The 22,270-nt window shown below is 36.5% G+C and overlaps 2 protein-coding genes across 3 annotated transcripts; one reads left to right on the top strand and one right to left on the bottom strand.

Moving 5' to 3' along the window:
* Positions 1 to 690: 690 nt before the first annotated feature.
* LOC147566339 (glutathione S-transferase DHAR3, chloroplastic-like) lies at positions 691 to 5,770 on the bottom strand. Of its 2 annotated transcripts, none has more exons than XM_086652842.1 (7): positions 5,482 to 5,770; positions 5,039 to 5,129; positions 4,806 to 4,949; positions 3,283 to 3,400; positions 2,840 to 2,980; positions 2,065 to 2,147; positions 691 to 1,116 (listed from the first exon to the last, which is right to left on the bottom strand). In XM_086652842.1, the coding sequence occupies exons 1-7, from the start codon at positions 5,687 to 5,689 to the stop codon at positions 1,080 to 1,082; spliced, it is 822 nt and encodes a 273-aa protein (XP_086508968.1). In that variant the 5' UTR covers positions 5,690 to 5,770; the 3' UTR covers positions 691 to 1,079. The 2 variants fall into 2 exon arrangements, with proteins under 2 accessions (XP_086508968.1, XP_086508969.1); XM_086652843.1 differs by lacking the exon at positions 691 to 1,116 and adding an exon at positions 1,316 to 1,722.
* A 4,198-nt stretch (positions 5,771 to 9,968) lies between these two features.
* On the top strand, positions 9,969 to 12,312 carry LOC147566338 (DELLA protein GAI-like). The gene has a single exon (XM_086652841.1). The coding sequence runs from the start codon at positions 10,201 to 10,203 to the stop codon at positions 12,046 to 12,048; it is 1,848 nt and encodes a 615-aa protein (XP_086508967.1). The 5' UTR covers positions 9,969 to 10,200; the 3' UTR covers positions 12,049 to 12,312.
* Positions 12,313 to 22,270: the final 9,958 nt, after the last annotated feature.

Here is a 22,270-nt window from a genome sequence, read left to right as displayed (position 1 = left end):
AACAGGATAACAAATTTTGGGGTGAGTCGGTTGAGTTCTTTTACATGGAGATAATCGATAACTGACACTGATGGCTTAAAGAGTATTAAAAGCTTCACTTTTTTTTTAACAACGACTATAAGCGGGATGGTAAGAGGCCTCGGATCGAGGTAGGCAGCAGAGATATGGCAGTGGGATTACAGATAGACAACCTCCAGTAGCTAATGTTGAGAGTGTCGGACAGAGACCATTTAGAGGGGCTTGTTATACTTGTCAGGAAGTAGGGCACAGGTCTGTTGATTGTGCTAGGAAGAATAGAGCTCAGACAGAAAATCAGGGGCGTTATCGTGAACAAAATCCACAGGGCAGACCACAGGGACGTGGGCAACAACCACATTTGCACGCTATTGTTCCTACAGATGATCAAGCACCGACTGATGTGGTGGTAAGTATATTCCTTGTTCATACTAGAAGGGGTAAAATTTCATTTGATCCTGGTGTCATGGGCACATTTATTTCTGATTCTTTTGTTCGTTAGTTACCCATAGAACTAGATCGATGTGGAGATCTTTTTCAGTGTCTTCTGCTTGGGGTGGTTTCATTGTGATAGACCACATCTATAAGGGATGTATTATTAATTTGGGTGGGAGATTTCTTTGCAGACCTTTATGTGCTTCAGTTGGTGCGGTATGATGTGATTTTAGGCATGGATTGGCTTGCCTCATGCACTTGTGGACTGTTATGCCAAAACAGTCATATTTTCTCTTCCAGGATAAGAAGTGTTTACAGTGTCAGCATTCACTAGTTAGATGAGAGAAGTTAACTTGAGTAACGTAGAGCTAGGCATCCGGTAGTGAGTAAAGGACTTGATAGTATTGATGTGGTTAGTGAGTACCACTTGGTGTTCAGAGATGTACCAGGGTTGCCACCACGCAGAGCGGTTGACTTTTGCATTCAGTTGGAACCGGGTACTAAGCCTATAGCTCGACCTCCTTACAGAATGGCTCTGATAGAACTGCGAGAGCTCAAGGACCAGATTCAAAAATTATTAGAGATGAGCTTCATATGTAGAGTAGTTCTCAGGGTCGCGGCGATTGCAGTCATTTGTAGAGACTCCGAGGGAAACTTTGTTGCAACCTGCACAGAGATGATCACAGTTTCAAACGCATTAGTAGCCGAAGCAATGGCGGCTAAAATAGCCATTGCTCGAGCGAAACCATTACATAGTTGGAACTGTATTGTCGAAGGAGATGTAATGGTTGTGGCTAAAGCTTGTTCAAGATCCGAAGAAGACCCTCCGTGGAGGATCAGGACTATAGTATCGAAAATTGCAATATTTGAGAATGTACAATTTAAATATACAATTTAAATATTCTCCGCCTAAGATTAATGAAGTTGCTCACGTATTAGCTAAGTTCGCTCTTAATCAGAACATAATTCAAAGTCGGGAGATTCCTAATATCCCCAAGTCAATTGGCTACGGATAAAGACAATATTTTGATTTAATAAATTCTATATGCCTACTTTCATCAAAAAAAAAAAAGTGCCTCCACAAAAAGATTGTCGGGTCCGCCACTATCCATCTCTAATGATTTTATTGTGGAAAAATAGATGGATTTAGCATCAACTCTGAAATTATTCGCTTCACTCTGGTTTCTTTGACAAAAAGCGTGTTTCTTCAAGATCAACGACTTCATTCTTGGTCTGGTCTGTTTTTATTCATTTCACGAGTTCTGTACCAATCTTGATTTGTTTAGGTCATCTTGAAATGGACACAACAAGATCCAGAAGATTAATTATCAACAGAGTAAAATATTATATTGACCCATTTTGGAGATCATCTCTATTCGAAACAAGGTATAATAGTTACTAGCTTTCATATTATATTTATAAGGCCTACTTCGATTTCCTCTACACTACAGATAGTAGGAACTGAACTGGTAGATCTAATCGAGAAGATAATGAAATAAAATACATGTAAACTGCCTGTATCTACCGAGAAAAGGAAAGAATGCGTGGATTTGTACACATATAAGAAAGATGGAGAAGAGAATGATATTCCTGTATAAGAAATTTTTGAATTACCACATTACTTTCGGACGCCATCCTGCAATAACATCCTCTGGTTGAGCTCGTGTTTTTATGAACGACTCCATGGAAAATATTCTCTAAAACATCACAAATTTGAAACAGTAAGAACATATATTTGTGAGTAAATCAAACTTAGTTTGTGGTGAGAAACGGAATTTCATGTGGAAGGCACTTCTTCCACATTGTTTAGAAAAACCCTCCAGACCCAGGTTATAAAATGACACCCCTGTGTTACATATTGGCTAGGCCATTTGGGTGTGTTTGGTGCCTAAATCGGTCACATGGAGAAGCTTGGGGTGGTCTAGGAGAAGTCCATGTCAAAGAAAAACCTTAAATCATGTCATGCTAGGCCAATGCCTAAATCAAGGACAATATGCCTGGTACTAAGATGGATGTTAAATTAAATAGTACCATGGTGGAGGATGGGAAATGGAAGTTTCATGTGCAACTATACAAGGCACTTAGTCCCACATTGGTTAGGAAGACCCTCTAGACCTAGGTTACACCATAGCATATCAGCTTTTGGGTGGATTTGGCGCTTAGATTGGCCAGGTGGAGAACCCTAGGGTGGTCCAAGTATGAAGTCTAGGTTCCACTAATCTAGTACCATGTCGTAGCTAATGAACCAATTGCATTGTATGTGACTTTTTCTTTTTCACTATAAGATTTTAATTTCTAATTTTTCTTTTTCTAGTTTCTATTAGAAAGTTGAAGAAATAATAATTCCAAAATCAGTGTTATGACATAAACACGTGAACATGTTACATACCTTCATATAAGATTTCACGTAAGGAAGTGAAGCTGGAACTGACCAATTATTGTAATGACCCAGAGCAATCTCTAAATGGTAAAGTTTCGGTGCAAGAGCCAAGTCTGCCGCAGAAATCTTATCTCCGTTCACAAAAGGACCCTGTGTGAGAAACCAAAAAGACATTGAAGTATAGAAAGTTCAAGATACTAACGCTGCACATTGTTTTGTGTGGACAAAAAACAGTTCATTATACGAAAGCCCAAAGATTATAGACTACGTGCATCTTATGCCACTAGCTTTAGATGTCTGAATTAACTAAAAATCAAAGCGATCCATTACGCTTATGAATTATCTTAAAGTAGGGAAGCATAAACCTGTATAAAAGTGTTACAGAAATGGTTTTCCAAAACTATGAAAGACTCATCTTCTATGACAAAGAAAGAATCTTTAAACATGCTCACATTTTCTCTAATGTGATTGTTGAAGGAAGTTAATTCCCTGAGTAATGCTTGTTCTATTCCATCACTTTCACCTTTGCTTCTAAGAAAAGCAATGAATGCAGAAAAGATCTTTGACCCACTGCGTATTGAAAACATACACATTATATATTTAACTGCCCTGAGCTTATGGGGAGAGCACACCGAGAGATTTCTAGAAGAGGATTTTAGGCTTGTTCATATATTTTTTATTTCAACACATACAACAGCTGACGAGCATTCAGAATAATAGTGGTCCATGTGAACATATTAAATCCATTAAGGAATTCACAGTTTATGCGTCAATACAACTTTCCGATAGAAATTTCTACTTTCAACAATTTAATTGAAGCTCTTAGTCAACCTTACAAATTAAAAGTACCGATCTAACCAAATAATAAACATTAATTGTTCTTCAATGGGATTCTAAGAGACCCATGTCATAAAAGAGCGGAAGATTATACGTAACCATAGGTGAGATAGTTCCTCTTCATGGCATTTACCTTTCATCCTTTATGTTCTCCACTGACCCAAAAATTTGTTCTGCAATCTCCAAGTTCAGTACATCATTCTATAATTATATCTCAATTTCCCTGTTTTTTCAGTTGCTCTATTAAACTTAGGAGAATACAAAAAGAATTTAAGAATGGTACGATTCGTGCTATGAATGACCGCTCAGATTTTGCATCTGGTACTAACATATTGACTACAATGTTTTTCTTACCCACTCTTCAGTATGCCCTTTAAATAAATTGTAGAGCTTCATAACTAGTCTTTTATGGCGAAGGGAGATATGCTAAATGAAAAAGATTACAAATTACCCTCCTGGGTGATGTATAAACGATTTTATTTTATATGTTTTGACTTGATAGGTTTGAATAGTTGGGGTTCCTTGAGGCCCTAGAATGTTAGGTTGACACTATATTGCTCCACTAATAGGCCTTCAATAACTAAATTATGCTTTGGAAAAGATACATATCATCTATGATTACATCAGTTAATAAAATTACTCAGTACCCTATTGCCTTTTAATACATTCCGCACTTTTCAAGTTTTCAATTTATTAACGATCATGGTAATTGCTCTGTTATTGGACTCTCATTTACGTACACCTCGAGCTAGCGACGGGTTCAGTGTGGGATTGGTCACTATTCAAACTACATTTTTACACATACACAATATATAAATTATACAAATAGCTGCAGAGCTATTACGACAATTGTTCTACAACAACCATCTACATGAGAGTATGAGACAACCGTCTCTCTCGAGATCTCTCTCTCTCTCTCTCTCTCTCTCTCTGTCTCTCTCTCTCTCTCTCTCTCTCTCTCTCTCTCTCTCTCTCTCTCTCTCTCTTAAGTGGTAAGTCCTGGACTCGAGGGTTGGCTTTGTCTACCCAGACCTGAACCAATCCACAAGTTACTCAGGTGCACCAGGCGGTCCCAACTACATAGACCTCAAGTTGTAAGGGATTGCTCACAAATATTACTAAAGATAGGAGAACATACACGGAAGCCTTCTCAGGTGGTGTGGCCAAAGGAGGATCAGGATACTTCTCCTCCAAGGACTGAGTAATAACATCTGAATCCGCAATCCAATTCTCCTCGAGTTTAATAAGCGGAACTTTACCTTCTGGACTAAGTTTCAAGAACCTATATGCAATCATAAAGTTAAGAAATAAGTAAATAGTAAATGACTGTGAGGGAGACCTGGACAATCATGTTTATAGATTAAGAAGTACCATTCTGGTTTGTTAGCGAAATCTATAAACTTCATTTCATAAAGGAGATGTTTTTCCTCAAGAGTCAGCAAAACTCTTTGTGTGAAAGGGCCTGAAAAAGTAAAATGGAAGTGAGTTAGCCTGTAATAATTTCATCTAAAATAACCTCAATATAAGAGGGGGAATGTTACTTCTTCGTGCTTCATCCTCAAATCAATTGGAGGGTTTCGCGGTGAATACTAGAGCAAATGGAAGGAAGAAGCGTAAAGATTGCTGGCAGAGGACATGATCTTTGAAAGACCATTCGGGATGGGTGATTGAGGGGAACTAGAAGAGATTAATATGGTCTTCAAGGACAGAATTATAGTCTAGGGTATTGGAATTCACTATTCTACAATCAAAAAATTCAATTGCAAATGCAACAAAGAAGAATCTAGAGAGAGAAAGAGTTGATGTATTCTTACAGTCACCGAGCTTTCCAGGAGTGGTGGTAGATTCTTTCACGCAGATTTGAAGAGGGGTTGAAACTGAAGTAGCCATCCTTGCACTGAGATATCTTGAGCGGCCATGAAATCTCCTGCTGCAAGTAAAGAAGGTGAGGTCATGAACGTTAAGATTTCTCAGTGTAGATGAAAGCGCAAATGCAGCTGTTTGAAGCTTTGCTATCGACATTTTGCTCAACTAGAATTCTCTCTCTAGAAGAGAATTCTCTTTCTAGTGTTTGGAAAATATTACATATTCCCACGGCCCACCGTTTTCACTTGCTATACTCACGGTTATACGCACTCACCATCTCGACCCGTTTCACTCTCGTTCACTCACTTTTCATATACACACACATGTTGTCCAAAATATTTTGTCGATAAGACAATTATGGATACCATTTGAACTAAATCAAAAAAATGAATGTTTAATCGTCTGTATTCATCTTACGAACGAAAAATTGAGATAAAAGTTTATAAACGTATCTCTTGGTTTTTAGTAGGTAAGACGATAACCAATGCTATTTGAATAAAATCAGAATGATGCATATGACTTTGATGTTTAGACGTCACTACTCATGTTACTAATAAAAAAACATAGAGTAGTATGTAACTCTCGGTTTTTCGTAAGTAATACAGGTTACGGACTCCATCTGAACCAAATAGGAAATATGCCTCCGATTTCATTTTTTTTTTTATTAGTCGGCATTCATCCTGAAAATCAAGAGCAATGTGAAAAACATAAAATAAAATAAAATAAAATAAAAGTGGAAGTGAATAGAAAACAGTGTAAACTTTTCATTCATATCGAAGTAAATGTTTTTCTAATTTACTTGTATATATATATAACTTTGATCATATATAGAAAACCAAAAAATGTCTATATTTGCCATTGACAGTGTAGTCGACTGATACAGTTCAGATTTTTAAAAAATGCACCGAATAAATCTAAGTGAGTAGGATACTTGATAAGCGATAGCGTATATAGCTTGGGAAAACTAGAAAAACAAGCCATAGATATTCACCGTCAAAGGTCGGACGCCACAAGTCGATATGGTTGTTTACCTATAGGAGGTTGTCCATCGTCAACGATTGACAATATATCAATGTGTATTCACCGATTTGTTCTCTTACCCGTAGACAGCTTCGTGTCAAAGAACCTAAGTACCTTCCGGAGCAGTACCTTCTATAGATTACTTTCTTGAATATTTTTTTTCCTTTTCCAACTAATATGCCACTTTCTTTGGAAAAAAAAACTTGAAACTGAGATTATGAAATGTTTCTATATCTTTTTAGTGTGAGATTCTTTTGTCTCTATCATTTTGTTTAGATCATAATAAGAATTTGAACTTTCTTCGTTTTTCATAATTTCCACCATTAAAACACTCATACAAACTACAACATAGAAGATGATATTAGAGGAAGATAATGGTCCAATTTCGAGATGTTCCTACCGATGGAAAAGTTTGATGTGTTGATGTGTGTCTTGGTACTCCTATTCACTACTTACGTGGCATGACCGTTAAGGCAAGAATCACTGATCGTTGTCAGATCTATGTCAGTACCGGCTCTAATTAGGAAGGTGTTGATTTTACTCACCAGCTATCTGTTTGCCTTTATGCTTTGTCAGAATTGAAGGTATTTATGAGACTCGTATCGACTTTACAATCTCTCTTGTTAGATTAGGGTTTGGGTGGTAGAACTCAGTCGAATCCACCCCTCTGTTAACTCTAACAAAGGTTCAATCTTCGTATGTGCGATTGAAGCTGACACGTGCTACTCAGATTAATTCATTGACTTCTTGATTTGGTCAAACCTTATCAATTATGGTCCAATAGTGATGGTATGGTCGTGCTCTTGAAAAAAATAAGAAGAATAAAAATGAGATCAAAATTCTTGTAATTAACCCTTACTTTGTTTATATCTATAGTTACATTGATAAACAAGGGTTGGTTTTGACCTCTTGGTTTTGAGCAATGCACAACGGTTGCCTTACAAGTTACAACTTACAACCCCCTATCTCGTTCAATGTCAGTCATCCTTGCCATGTATCAATGTCAGTCATTGCAATAGTAACAATATGTGTCATGTTAACACTTAACAAAGTGAAAATTCAAGAAAAGAAAAAATAAAATTACAACTTAAAAGTGAAAATTAACAAAGTAAAAGAACAAAAGAAATATTGTATGACAATAAATAATAAAAATTATGGAGTAACATAAAAACAATGTTCATGAACTTAGATTTTGTCATATAGTGTAACAGAAGGCAGATTAATTCTAAACCAGATCCACGTGAATTCTAATGGAATGACGTCGTTTAGAGAGAAAAAATGACAAAGATCATATGTTTTAGGGCGAATTTAGTTTTCCTTTTTTTGTTATCAGGGCGAATTTAGTTATGAGTAACATGGAACTTGATTCAAAGTGCTAAATTCCAAACTATACTGACATTTCTATCATACTTAACCCATCTTTAAATATACGTATAAACTAGTGTTTCCTAAGATAAAATTGTTTGAGAAAAAATAGATTAGTTTTAAGATCAATAAATTTTAAGGTTTGTACACTTCGAAAAAAAACTATATATATTGAGTAATTTGAATTTTTTTAGAAACGGTGCGGTGCGAGGAGGCCCAGACTCTTTTTAAGTTACCCCAAGATCTAGAACTTATGAATTTCATTTCTGTTCGAACATAGGAATTACAGGTTACAAAACAAGTATTCAGCCACTACATATAAATAGTAGTGAACATAATAACTTTAAGTTAACAATGAGTAACGTAGTTGAGAATTTGATGCCTTGCTAAACTTTAATTTGGACCTTTTAAAATGTGCGAATACAAAAAATAGAACAAAATACAAGAACATAACTTTTAAGAGAACTTTGGAAAGTATTGAAAATATAAAAAGGTATGTACGATTGTAAAGAAACGTGATGGTGGCATGTAGGCGTCATATTTATCAGGCGAAAAGAGTGTAGGTTAGAGTGGTACATGGTTTATAAATTTTGGTTTCCTTACTCAACTTTAATTTAGACCTCTTACAATCACTGAAAATTAAAAAAATAATGTAAGACCGGGTAAGAAAATTTTTGGAATAGCTATAAAAATATTAAGGGAGAAGTAAGGTCGTTAGGAAATGTGACAATGGTGTGACATTACATCTGCCACCCAAAAACCAGAGCGCACCATAATGGTTTATGAAAATGGAAAAAGTCGAAGATGGAGATGAAATACAACATAATGGTAACAACACTAAATTTGTTAGAGGAAGTTCCAAAACGTCCCATGTTATTGCTATGAGCGCCCAAGTTGCAATGAAGCTTCAACTTTTTATTGCCCAAGGGGCACTTACTCTATGGTGTCGAAACACATTTTATCTGCCGAGCAGAATTTTGGGACTGCCAAAGCAAACTTATTATGTGCTTGAAAGATAATTTTAGGTCCTGACACACGAGAGATCTGGTCACAGCGGACTGCACGAGTTGTTCCGAAAATAAGAGGCTCTTCAAAGATCTTTGAGCTCTAGTTGCTCGGTCTGACCCGCAGCTCAGCACGGCTCGAGTCCGGGTTGGTTGGGCCTAACCTGCAACATGGCCAAACCTATTTTCCCCATGGCCACCTCAAACTCACCCGATCGATAGAAACCATGAGTTTTGATGGGAGAAAATTGAGGTAATAGTAAGAGAAGAGAAGTAATATCTCCTATTTGGACCTGCATCCCAATTTTAATTATCTTTGGGTTTTTAACCAGTTGAGCCAATACCTGTGGACCCTAAATCCATAAATCTTCTTTGGGATTAGGACATTTCTTCCTTATCTATTTGGGTTATTTCTCGAAAGACCCCCTACTTTTTGACCAGCTTCATGCGAAGCTCCCTATTTTATCAAAAATATCTAAAAGGCCCTTTTTTTTCGTTACGATTAAATGTCTGTTATTCTCTCTCCTCCATCTCGTCACCTCTCTGCCACGTCATCTATCACGGCACATCATCATCTTCTCTGATAGTGTCGCCGACCAGTCAAAAATTCCGACGACCTGCCGACGACCTTCATACTTAAAAAAATAATTAAAAAAAATTCTTTCTCCCCTCTCTCTCTAAACACTCCAGCGAAGGGTTTCCCGTCGCGGGAGGTCTGGTTCTCCAGATCTAGAAGATCTGTGGCGAAGGGTTTTTTTAAGAGAGAGATAGATTTTTTTCAAGTATGAAGTCATCGCCGGTCGTCGGAACTTTTGACCGGTCGGCGACCCTATCGGAGTAGATGATGATGTGGCGTGATAACGTGGCAGAGAGAGGTGATGAGATGGAGGAGAGAGAATAACAGACATTTAACTGTAACGAAAAAAAAGGGCCTTTTGGATATTTTTGATAAAATAGGGAAGCTTCGCACGAAGCCGGTCACAAAGTAGGGGGCTTTTCGTAAAATAATCCTATCTACTTCCATCTCTCGGTGGGTTCTCATAGGAGGACGCGCCCATCACGAGAGGCTGTTGTTATGCCTGAGAGCTGAATAAAGCCAGAGAGAAAGAGAAATTAGAGAGAGAAAGTATGGAGGCCCAGCCCAATCCAACCGGCCCAGGCCCCAGGGTCAGGATGTTCAGATTCTCCACCTATCGAGTAATCTGACTCTTCTCTGTATTTCTGTGAGGGTTGGGGGAGAGAAAGCTAGAGAGAGAAAGTGAGTGAGAGAAAGGAAAGATGAAGAGAGAACATGAAGAGAGTAGTAGTAGTAGTGGAAGAGGTGGCGGCGGAGGAGTAGGTGGTAGTAGCGCCGGTGGTGGTGGTGGTGACGGAGGATTGTATTCGATGTTAGATACAGGGAAAGGTAAGATGTGGGAAGAACCACAACAAGATGGAGGTGTAGATGAGTTATTAGCTGGTTTAGGTTACAAAGTAAGATCATCAGATATGGCGGAAGTAGCTCAGAAATTAGAACAACTAGAGATGGTTATGGGAAATGCTCAAGAAGATGCTCTTCTTTCTCATCTTTCATCAGATACTGTTCACTATAATCCTTCTGATCTTGCTACTTGGCTTCAATCCATGCTTTCTGAACTTAATCCTTGTTCTAATTTTGATTTACCTTTAATTCAACCTCAATTACTCGACGATCCTATTCTTCTTCCACCAGCCGAATCCACTATAATCCCTACCGGATCTTTCACAAATTCAAGAAATCAGATCTATGTAGCAGAAGAAGAAGAAGAAGAACAGAGTTTGGATGATTATTTAAGAGCAATTCCAGGCGGAGCAATTTGTGAACCAGAGAAGAAAAGGTTGAAAACTTCACCTAGATCAGGTGGATTATCAGCTTCTTGTTCATCTACTGTGGAAATAAATGGTGGAGTTGGATCTTCATCAACTCTTCAAACCGAATCAACTCGTCCTGTTGTTCTTATCGATTCACAAGATACAGGTATCCGACTTGTTCACACTTTAATGGCTTGTGCTGAAGCTATTCAACAACAAAATCTCACACTAGCGAGTCAACTCGTCAACCAGATCAATTTACTCGCCGGATCTCAGGCCGGCGCTATGAGAAAAGTAGCAACTTACTTCGCCGAAGCCCTAGCTCGTCGAATTTACGGTTTATATCCTCAAGAATCACTCGACTCGTCTTTCTCAGAAATCTTAGAGATGCACTTCTATGAAACTTGTCCCTATCTTAAATTCGCTCATTTTACAGCAAATCAAGCAATCTTAGAAGCTTTTGCAGGTAAAAATCGAGTTCATGTTATTGATTTCAGTCTGAAACAAGGTATGCAATGGCCGGCTTTGATGCAAGCCCTAGCTTTACGTCCTGGAGGTCCACCGACTTTCCGATTAACAGGAGTCGGTCCTCCTCAATCAGATAATACAGATACTTTACAGCAAGTTGGACTCAAATTAGCTCAATTAGCAGAAACAATTAATGTCAAATTTGAATTCAAAGGGTTTGTTACAAATAGTTTAGCCGATCTTGATGCATCTATGTTAGAAATTCGTCCCAGTGAAATCGAAGTTCTTGCTGTTAATTCAGTTTTCGAATTTCATCGATTACTCAATCGATCTGGAGCGATTGAGAAAGTATTATCTTCAATCAAAGAGATGAACCCTAAAATCATCACGATTGTTGAACAAGAAGCAAATCATAATGGACCAGTTTTTATGGATCGGTTTACTGAGTCACTTCATTATTACTCAACTCTTTTTGACTCGTTAGAAGGATGTAGTACTTCACCGGCCCCTAATAGTGAAGATCAATTAATGTCTGAAATGTATTTGGGCCGTCAGATCTGCAACGTGGTTGCTTGTGAAGGAGTTGATCGAGTTGAAAGACACGAAACATTGAGTCAGTGGAGAGGGAGAATGGAATCGGCCGATTTTACACCGGTTCACCTCGGTTCAAACGCTTTTAAACAGGCAAGTATGTTATTAGCTTTGTTTGCTGGTGGGGATGGGTATAGAGTTGAAGAGAATAATGGATGTCTCATGCTTGGTTGGCACACTCGCCCTCTCATTACTACTTCAGCTTGGCAACTCGCACCTACCGACAACATTCAATGAGTCAACTCACTGATTCGAAACCGAGTCAATCATCCGATTCAATCCATATTTCACAAGTACCAATTCACTTTTCAATGTCTAAGTGAGATGAATCAAACCCACCAAAAGTGGTGCCCCACCTTCTTTTTCTTTTTTTAAATTAGATTTTACTTTTTTTTAATACTCTTTTTTTTTTTCCTTACTTTTTTTTGGTCTACCATAACTCAAAGGTGGTTGTAATTTATTCTAAATATTTTGCTAATAAGAGTAGGGAGATTTTCCTTTTTTCTTTTTCTCTATGAAATGAACTTTTATTTATTTATGCAACTGTTGGTGACATGGGTTCAACCATAAACAATTGCATATATCATGGGACTATATATTATTATATACTCCATATAGATTTATGGTGTATGCTTATTATAAAATAATTAATTGAACATATCCACAAATATTTTATTTTATGTTTTTGACTATTATAAGTTAAATTAAGATTAAAATTATTGAAATATGTAATAACAACCAAAGAATTGCTTGTGTTCCACTTAAGTGTTACCTAGAGTTTGATCCTTTAGAATCTAATGGAGCTTCATTTTATTTTCATCAAATAGTTTTCTCGGAAAAAGTTATGGTTGAAATTAAAAGTATAGATTGTGGCATTGTGCTATCAACGTACACGCCTCCGAAAGAAAACTCTAAATAGAAGAAAATTTCAATGACAAGGACTTTATTGTGTTGTTTTGATTTGAGATGTGCTCATTAAGAACTACACTTGATACCCATAGCCGCAAAAGGGGAATATAACACAGTTCTCGTGTCTTCGAATATTGGTCATTTACATTCAAACCGGTCTCAATCACCATATTATATGTATATAAATGCATGTTTACGTTTTATAGGTCTTAGCCAGACCGACGTCTCTCCTATCCTTCTAATCTTACATTATTAAGAGCTGGTTTGATGAGCCTCGGTGCTGTAGTTTTGAAATGAGCCCATATTTCTCCAATCTACCTAGCTAATGAATTCGAATTTAATTTAATTATTTTGATATAAATATATTGTACACTATAGTTGGTAACATTTCCTTTTCTTGGAGAAAAGAGTTGAAGTGGAAAGAACAAGTGCACTTAATTTTACAGAGATAGAACTTACTTATATTGATACTATAGATAGTTAGTATTTAAGGAAGGAACCCAACTAATGAGCATTCTTTTTTTTAATTTTGTTTCATTATTAATTACAAGTTGGTGAGTTGTCTTGAGTTGGTATTTTCTACTGGTCTTATTAGTCCCTTACTACCCCCTTGCTTTAATTTCAATGGTAATAAATGCATATTTTACCACTTAAGTATTTAGAAGCATTACTGCATTAGGTTGTGACTTCAAATTTTAGTTCTTTTGTCATTATCAGTTAGTGACTGATTCCAATTTGACATCCACTTAGAGATGTTGAAAACTTTTTATACTTTTAGATTATCCATTGACTACAACTAAAGGCGCCAGAATTTTTAGCAATGTTTATTCTAAATTTTGAACTAGATTATTTTATTATTGTATAATATCCATTGCAATTTTACCCATTAATGATGCTATTAATTTTAACCAAATTTATTTCATCACACCATTGTTTTGTTAGTTTACACGGTTTAGTGTGATCAACTAAAATGTTAATTGTGTGTTTGGATCAAGGAATCATGAATTCATGAACCATTCAGGTTCATAATTCTACGGATTCACAAGTCATTCGGATTTATGAGTCTACAAATTCACTAGTCTAAATGATTTTTTTGGTTTGTTGAATAACGAATCTTATCGTTTATAATTATTGAATTTTTCTTAAAATGAGTCTTAAAAAAATTGAAGAAATAAGTTTTCCAAAAACCATTTTTCCCTACTTTTATTTTTTTGAAAAATCATTTTATTGACAGATTTTTCAAAAATTGTTCTTCTGATTTTTTTTTTCTTTTCAAAAACCTTGTATGAACGGTTTTTTTCTTTTGAAAAATCATTCTCCCAAAATGACATTAGTACTACCGAACAAATTGGTGCCACCAATCTTACGCAACTTAGAGCATCTCCAAAGGTGCTCTAGATCTCCCTATGTAGAGTTTTTCAAGGTCCAAAGGAAGCTCCATTACTATACAATATAGAGATTTGTTAATAGTGACACTTCAAATTTGAAGCCTCACTATTCACATCTCTGGATTAAAGAATTGATGGGACATAATATATTTTTTGTCTTTGGTTTCCATAAAGTTTATATACGAGTCATTAGTATGTTTTATAAATTGACACTTATGTCCTATTATTTTTGTATCCTAACAAACTAATAATACTATTTAATTAATGGTATAATTAAAAACTATCATAATTAAAATTTCATTAATAAAAATAAATCACTTAACAAAATACAAAATTAGATAATAAATAAGACCACAATAGACCCAGAAGAATGTGAGTGTTTTCGAAAACAAAAACAAGTAATTATGAGAAAATATACTGGAGCGGGAGGATCTTCATAAATTTTAGGGTTATTTCCCTAATGGCCCCCTACTTTGTGACCAGCTTCCTGCCTAGCCCCCTACTTTACAAGAAATGCCCATATGGCCCCCTTCCGTTATAACACCGTTACTCTCTCTCTTCCATTTCTTTTCTCTCTCCTCCAACATGTTTTCTCTCTCTGCCACCTCGTTAAAACCTGCCAACTCATCATCTTCTCCGGGAAGGTCGCCGGCCGACCAATTTCCGGCCGGCGACCTTTAAACTTAAAAAAAAAAAAAAAAAATTTTTTTTTCACCTCCCTCTCTCTCTCTCTAAAACTCTGGCGAAGGGGGTTACCCTTCGCCGGAGGACCTTTAAGGTCTGCCGGAACAGACCATGAAGGTCTGCCCGAGCAGATCTGGAAGGGTCTGCTCGAGCAGATCAAGGTCTGCTCGGGCAGACCTTAGAGGTCCTCCGGCGAAGGGTAACCCCCTTCGCCGGAGTTTTAGAGAGAGAGAGAGAGGGAGGTGAAATTTTTTTTTTTTTTTTTTTAAGTTTAAAGGTCGCCGGCCGGAAATTGGTCGGCCGGCGACCTTCCCGGAGAAGATGATGAGTTGGCAGGTTTTAACGAGGTGGCAGAGAGAGAAAACATGTTGGAGGAGAGAGAAAAGAAATGGAAGAGAGAGAGAGTAACGGTGTTATAACGGAAGGGGGCCATATGGGCATTTCTTGTAAAGTAGGGGGCTAGGCAGGAAGCTGGTCACAAAGTAGGGGGCCATTAGGGAAATAACCCTTTTTTATCCCAATTTGAAAGTGGATATGGAAGTGGTGGGTATGGAAGAGAACATAAAGGTGGTCGATACGGAAGTGGTGAGTATGAAGGTGGTGGACATTAAATTGGTAGATACGGAAGTGGTGGATACGGAGGTGGGTATGGAGGTGTAGACGGAGGTGAATCTGGAAGTAGAGACTTACTGAAGTACTAAATAATTTTACGTGAGTAGTTATGTAATGGAATACAAAATTTTACGGAGTACTAAAGCTCCAACGTTTGGAGATGCTCTTAGGTTTTCTCCACATACATATGTGTCCATGTATTTGATTTATCTAAGTTCTTCTAGGATAAGGAAATATCAATTCAGGCAATGAAAACAACTAAAATCACCCGTGCATGGACATTTTAAAACTTTTTTCTCAATTGTCTGAGGCCATATAAAATTAGAAACAAGTCAAAATCAAAGACTACAGGAAATCAAAGATAGATTCTAATAAAGTCTCTTTTGTGGAAGAAAGTATATCAAGTGCCCTACAATAAAGTTGGGAGATTTGCTGTTTGGACCCCCTTTCATATAATTGACTTGCTGTTTGGACTCCTTTTTTCCAGTGTTGCACTTTGGACTCCCTTTTTTGAAAAAGAAGTTAAATATAACTTTTTAAGAGAGAAAAGTACTATTTTACCCTCTACTTAACCTAACTCTTGATAACCCACAACTTAACTAAACGCACGGGTTAACTTTCAGGTGCCATCACCATTAAAGGTCCTTTTTGAAGCATTAGAGAGAGAAAGGGGGATCCGACATCCTGTGTGTGACCATGAAGGTCCTATCTGAAAATAGCTCATCAATAAACACCAATTGCCCATTTAGCCTTTGTGAAACTTCAAATTAGGTCAAATGACTTTATTTGCTCAAATCATCCAGTATCTTTGGTGTCAATTTATCATTTTTAAATCCTAAATTAATTAGGACACTTCTTCTGTACATGACTCTAATTTCTTACTCCCAAGAGCCGATCTTCATCACAGGAATTATATAAGACCCGTAACAAATTCGTCTCAATGAAATCCATACATAGATCTAAGTAACAAATTGATTCATATAATAGATCAGTAAGGTCCTCATCAATTAACTTACTTGGCAAGTTAAAGAAGATATATATCAGAATCATAAGAGGTTCCTGTTATGAATCAAAGATGTTAGAGAGAGAATGATCTTGTCATCTAGAGAGAGAGAGGATCGTGGATCCTATATAACAGAGAAATAAGCGAACCATATCGAAGGAAAGTGGTGACGAAACCGTGGCCTCCAAGCTTGATGGCATCGCTGACGAGCTATTAAGCAACAATTCGAAACTCATTCATATCAGAATTAATAAATTTTAATTGGTGATTTGTTGTAAGAATCAATCAATTTTGAAGGAAACAGAGTGATTGATTCATGGATGATTTTAACAATAGCATGGTTACACTTTTTTTTCTCTATCTAGAAAGAAGGTGTCCTTATTATAACAATATGTTTACTCCCTCTCAAGAAGAAAGATAATTGGGTGATTAAGGTTTTGTGAGGAAGTAGATGGTTAAAGATAGAAGAAAAAGATTAATTAAGTAAACTAAGGAGTCCAAAGTGCTATATTCATTATATAAGGGTAAATTGGGAATTATTTAAAGTATAACTTTAGAGATGAAATATTCCCGAGTTATTCCGTCAAAAGGGAGTCCAAAGTACAACACTGGAAAAAGGGAGTCCAAACAGCAAGTCAATTATAGGAAAGGGAGTCCAAACAGCAAATCTCCCAATAAAGTTCAACAAAAAAAAAAAGTGCCCTACAATAACATTATATATATACTATATAATATACACGTAGACAAGCATGCATGAATGCTATTAACATTCTAGAACAAAGTGGTGTCTCTAAACAAACCTCAGGTAGTTTCTCTACATATATGTATTTTCTTTCAACAAAAAAAAAATTGACTCTAGGTGTGAAACAATTGAAAGAAAATTTTAAATATTTATTTTTGTATGATTCGTAAATTTTTGTCTGGTTCGTAAATATTGTAATTTTTTTTTATTAGACAATGAAAAAATCTCATGTAGACGAAAAATTCCTATAACTTATTTGTAAATTTTGTACACATATCTTGAAGATGCACACACAACGGAAAGTGAAGAGAAAGATACTATAAGTGCGGGGCGATATAAAAAGAGACGTCACATTAAGATGAGACTTTCTTGACATTCTTCCACAATGAATAATATACCTACTCTCTTAGCACCTTAAATTTTAAATCACCTTTCTTTTTAAGTGATCAAAAGAGAATATGCTTTCCCTTGTTTTTCTCTTTCCTTAAGGGTTCCTTTATGAATTTGAGAATTTCCTATCGTTTTCAATTTGATGGGTGGATGGAAGTTAATACTAGATTTCTAATGTCATTTTCTCAACAAACAAAGGTGTATAATTTTCTTTAATTCTTATCTTTCATTAAAGAAAAGTGGGAATAAGATTTAAAGAATTAAATTTGTTAAATAGGAGAGATAAGTAATAAGCCTGCAAGCTTTTCATGATTAATTAATGACACAAGACCTAATCTTTGAGTATTCCTATCATGTCTACATCTCTAACTCAAGAAGAAAAAGAAAGAGCATCATCATTACTATTACCACCACTATCCCTAGGGTACTTATTCCATTAGTATTTAGTTGTTATTGTTGTTTGGGTGTTTATTTATGGGCCTCTCACTCTCTTAGCGCCCTGTGAATTAGGGCAGTGCAGTCTGAAGTCCATGGAGAATGCGAAGAGATGATAGGCTAAGAGCAAAACAAACGGACCCCTTTAGAGGCACTCTTGTTTTTCTTTTTCTTTTTTTAAGTTAGGGGCACCCTTGTTGTTTTTGATATCCCTATTGTTCTTGGTCACATCTGTCAAAAAAAAAGTTCCCCACCAACCAATATTTTTTTATTCTTCTGAGAATTCGAATACGTTTTACATTAATCGTTACAAGGCAACGATACATACGAAGATGTGATAAGCACGATAACCGCCTAATTCAAACCGTGAATAAAAGAGGTCTAAAACCCAACACATGAAAGAGGCCTAAAACCCGACAAATGGTTACATTATTTACTTAATATATAGTCTAAATTATATGGGATAAATCTTGATGACAAATTGCTTCCACTGAGACTCGATCTCACGATCTCATGGGCTTAAGAGGGGTGTTCAACCGTTGCACCAAAGGCTGGTGGACCCACCAACCAATAATTGAAAACGCTAAAATAGGGTCTCAATTTTGCAGGTGACATTAAAAAGTGTTTGATTAAACCGAACGACTCCTCTATAATATGGAAAAGACAATATATCAAATGATATGTTTGGTTAAGGAAATATGAATCTGAGGAAGGACGGACTCTTAAAAAAAGACCGCGGCTTTGGGACATAAAGAACAATCTCCGCGGAATAAATTCTTTAAGGAACCAAGGGCGGAGCCAGGATTTCAAACTAACTCGGACTAGCCTAAAATTACTTAGAGAAATTTCTTTTTTACTCTCAGATGCATTAATAAGTTGTATTTCAAAAGTAATGTTTTGCCTAATACAATTGTTTTCTATCATTTTTCTTATGTGTAACTTAACTTTCCAAATTAAATCAAGTGATTCCGTAAATTCTCATTAGAGAAATAATATCTACGTGAAATTATCGATAATAGTTCAAATGTGAAACACTTAAAAAGACTTCACATCCATTAAAATTAATTTACGTGATCATTGGTAATTTGAGGACAAAGAACTACAACATAGTATGGAACCTACCAAAAGAATAAAATTTAACTTACCCAAAAGAAGGGGTCAAAAAAGATGCGTGGGGTGCGTGGGGCGTAGATACTACCACCCGGGCTGAGAGTCAGTTCTGTAATATAGTTCGTGTAGGTTTATAAGTTCTTAGAATTGAAACCTGGCTGCAGCCAGGGATCGCCCCACCTTGGCTCCGCCTTGTAGGGAACCATGTGTTTTCTGTACATTCTCGGGAAAATATTATTTTTTAATCCAAAAATTAACTCGATCAAACATTAGCCTCTAATCTTCATCTTCTCTATCACCATCACCACCACAACTTCCCACACCACCATTTTGACTACCATTGCCTCATCTTCTCTCTCATCTCTCTCACTGTCTCTCTCACTATCTCTCTCTATTGCTCCATCTCTCTCCATTGCTTTCCCTATTTATGTCTCTCGATCTCTCACTGTTTCTATCTCAATCTCTTATTGTTTCTTGATCGATCTCCCATTATTTTTTTTCTCTCTCATACATATACACTGTTCCGGCAAAAGAAAATGTTCCCTTCGCCAAAACCGGACCTCAAGGAGGGTTTTCGGCGAAAACCTTCGAGGATTTCGTTGGCACAAAATATTTTGTGGCACTGACCATTTCGTGGCCACAAAGCATTTCGTGGTCACGAACTCTGTGATCTCCACATAGAGATCTATATCTACCGCAAGAGAGAGAGAGAGAGTGAGATAGAAACATCGAGAAAGAGATAAAGACTGCGAGACAGAAAAAGAAGAAGAGAAACTAATCTACAGAGATATATGTCTACAACAAGAGGGGTGAGAGTGATCTACAATGAAAGAGAGAGAGATCTAGAGTGAGAATAAAAAAAGATAGTCAGTGAGAGCGAAAGAGATAGTGAGAGAGAGGACAGAAGAAAGGACGAGAGAGCGAGATAGAGGGAGAGAGAAGATGAAGAATAGGGGGCAATGTTTGATCAAGTCAATTTTTGGATTAAAAGAATAATATGCCCTCTAAATCAATTTTTGTTGACTAATTCTTTATGCCCCAGAGATTTTTCTTTATTCCCCAAAGTCGCGGCCTAAAAGAAAAGGGAGCACAAAATCTTTAGAAACACGAATAATGATGAACTTATTGGGACGTTTCTTCTTCTACATGGTAAAAATTTCAACAGTTCCAAAATTATGAATCCAATGTGACATTTGTTTCTCGTCTTTTGAACAAACAAATATTTTTATTTGTTCACTTTTCATTGGTATAGAGATGAGCAAGAAGAAGAAGAATCGAAGAAAAAGAAAAATAGAAGAATAAGGCCTCGAGAAGCAAAAAAACGAAAAAAGGAGGGAGAAAGGGAAAACTGTGAGTAATAGTTAAAAGATAGAAAAATTGGAATAAATTGAAAGGATAGAATGTCAAATGTAATAAACATATCTACTAATTGAAGGTATGATAGGAAAGAGAACAAACAATCGAACTAGAAATCAAATTGTTACGTAAAAAAGAAGGGCAAGTGGTAAAACTTGACAAAGGTAAGGACCAACCGGGCGAGTTGGTCATGTCATATGAGTCATTTAAGAATTAATGTAGCGCCATCACTTTAGAGGGGTGTTATTATAAAAAACTAAGGGTGCAAATAGCAGAACCTGTATAACTCTTTAAAAACCTTTAACCCTTCCCAACTTTTTTCTTTGCTTTTTTTTTTCTTGTTGCTGCAGTCGAATTAGAGTGGGGGAGTTTCTTGAAAGATAAAGTGAAGGTATAGCAAGAGAAAGTGAAGAAGAAGGGGGAAAGTCAAAGGGCTTTGCTAGGGAATTGGTTTTCTTTTTCTTTGTGCTCCATATCAGGTAGGTTTCTTCTTTTCTAGGGTTTACATAGCCCTCTTCAGCTTCAGACCTAGTTTTGAATAGTTAGAACTATAATATCTTTAAACTGTCAATGTCTGCCAGGTTATATCATCAACTTAGACCCAACTAGTGATACAATAAACACCTATTATGATTATAAACGATTTCCAACAACACTGCAGTAACTCTAGACCATTATAATTATATTAATGGAGTATATACACACCCAGACAACAACCTAGGCTATTAGGGTTATACAAATAGAGTGTAAATAGACCCGAATAGCAGCCTAGACGCTAAGACTACTTTTGTTTATGTTATTGATGTTGACAATTGATGCTTGAGGCATATGATGTAGTATTTTGCATCTCTAAACATACTTATGAAAGTAAACTCATTGTAATAGGTTATAGTGATATTATGACCGATACTTATCATGTCTGACTCGTTTGGTTATATGAGATGATATGTCTGTGCATTGGAGCATAAATGTTATGAATATTTGTGTGTATTATATTGCTTTAGGTTGTTAACCTGGAAGGCATAGACTAGTCGAAACTAAGAATGGTTAGCTCGACATATAGATCGATTGCAAACACTAGTTATTGAGTGTGTTATTGGATAACTTAGTGTACCATGGTCTTGAGTTCTGTTAATGAATTGAACTAAGACTGGTTGGCTCGGCACGTGGGTCGATGCAAACACGAGTTTGTCAATGTGATATTGGACAACCCAGTGGACCAGGATCTTGAGTCCTAATATGGATTGACAGTTGTAATCCATAATTAATCGGTGGTTGGCTCGACAGGATGATAGATGCAAATACAAGTTCATTCTTGTGGACCACATACTTCTAGTTTGAAAAGTAATTTACCATTTAGAGGTTGGCGAGCGTCCTGCTCATATGTAAAGTGCTCGTGTTGCACGGATTCCCTTTTTGGGAGGTATCCCTTGTCTATTGAGAGGTTTAAGTCGATGCAAACACGGATGACAAGTGAAGCTATCTCGTGGACCTCAAAATTGGTTATAACTCTTTAAAAGGGAAGTTGTATTGTATGATTCACTTCTCAACCGTATAACAGGTTGGCTTTAGTTGTATTTGCTCGAAAGTGGTAGAACTTTTGACTATGTTATTGTTTTTCTTCTGTTCGATACTTTGTTTTGTTGTTGGATTGATCTATTAGGTAATTGAAAATCTACTAGTTGGTTTCTGACCCAACCTACTATTTTTCAGGTGATAGAGACCGGGGAGTGCCACCAGTTTGATCTCAGTTCGTCAGCTCAGAGTTTTCTTTCGTAGCTTTTCCTTTCAAGATTAGGTAGTTGTTTGAACTTCTTTCTTATATTCGTG

The sequence above is a fragment of the Eschscholzia californica genome, unplaced genomic scaffold (genome assembly GCF_041429995.1).
Source record: "Eschscholzia californica isolate CP2 unplaced genomic scaffold, dmEscCali1.0.p SCAF_1, whole genome shotgun sequence".
Classification (NCBI taxonomy): Eukaryota; Viridiplantae; Streptophyta; class Magnoliopsida; order Ranunculales; family Papaveraceae; genus Eschscholzia; species Eschscholzia californica.
This window is presented reverse-complemented; position numbering and strand designations above follow the sequence as displayed.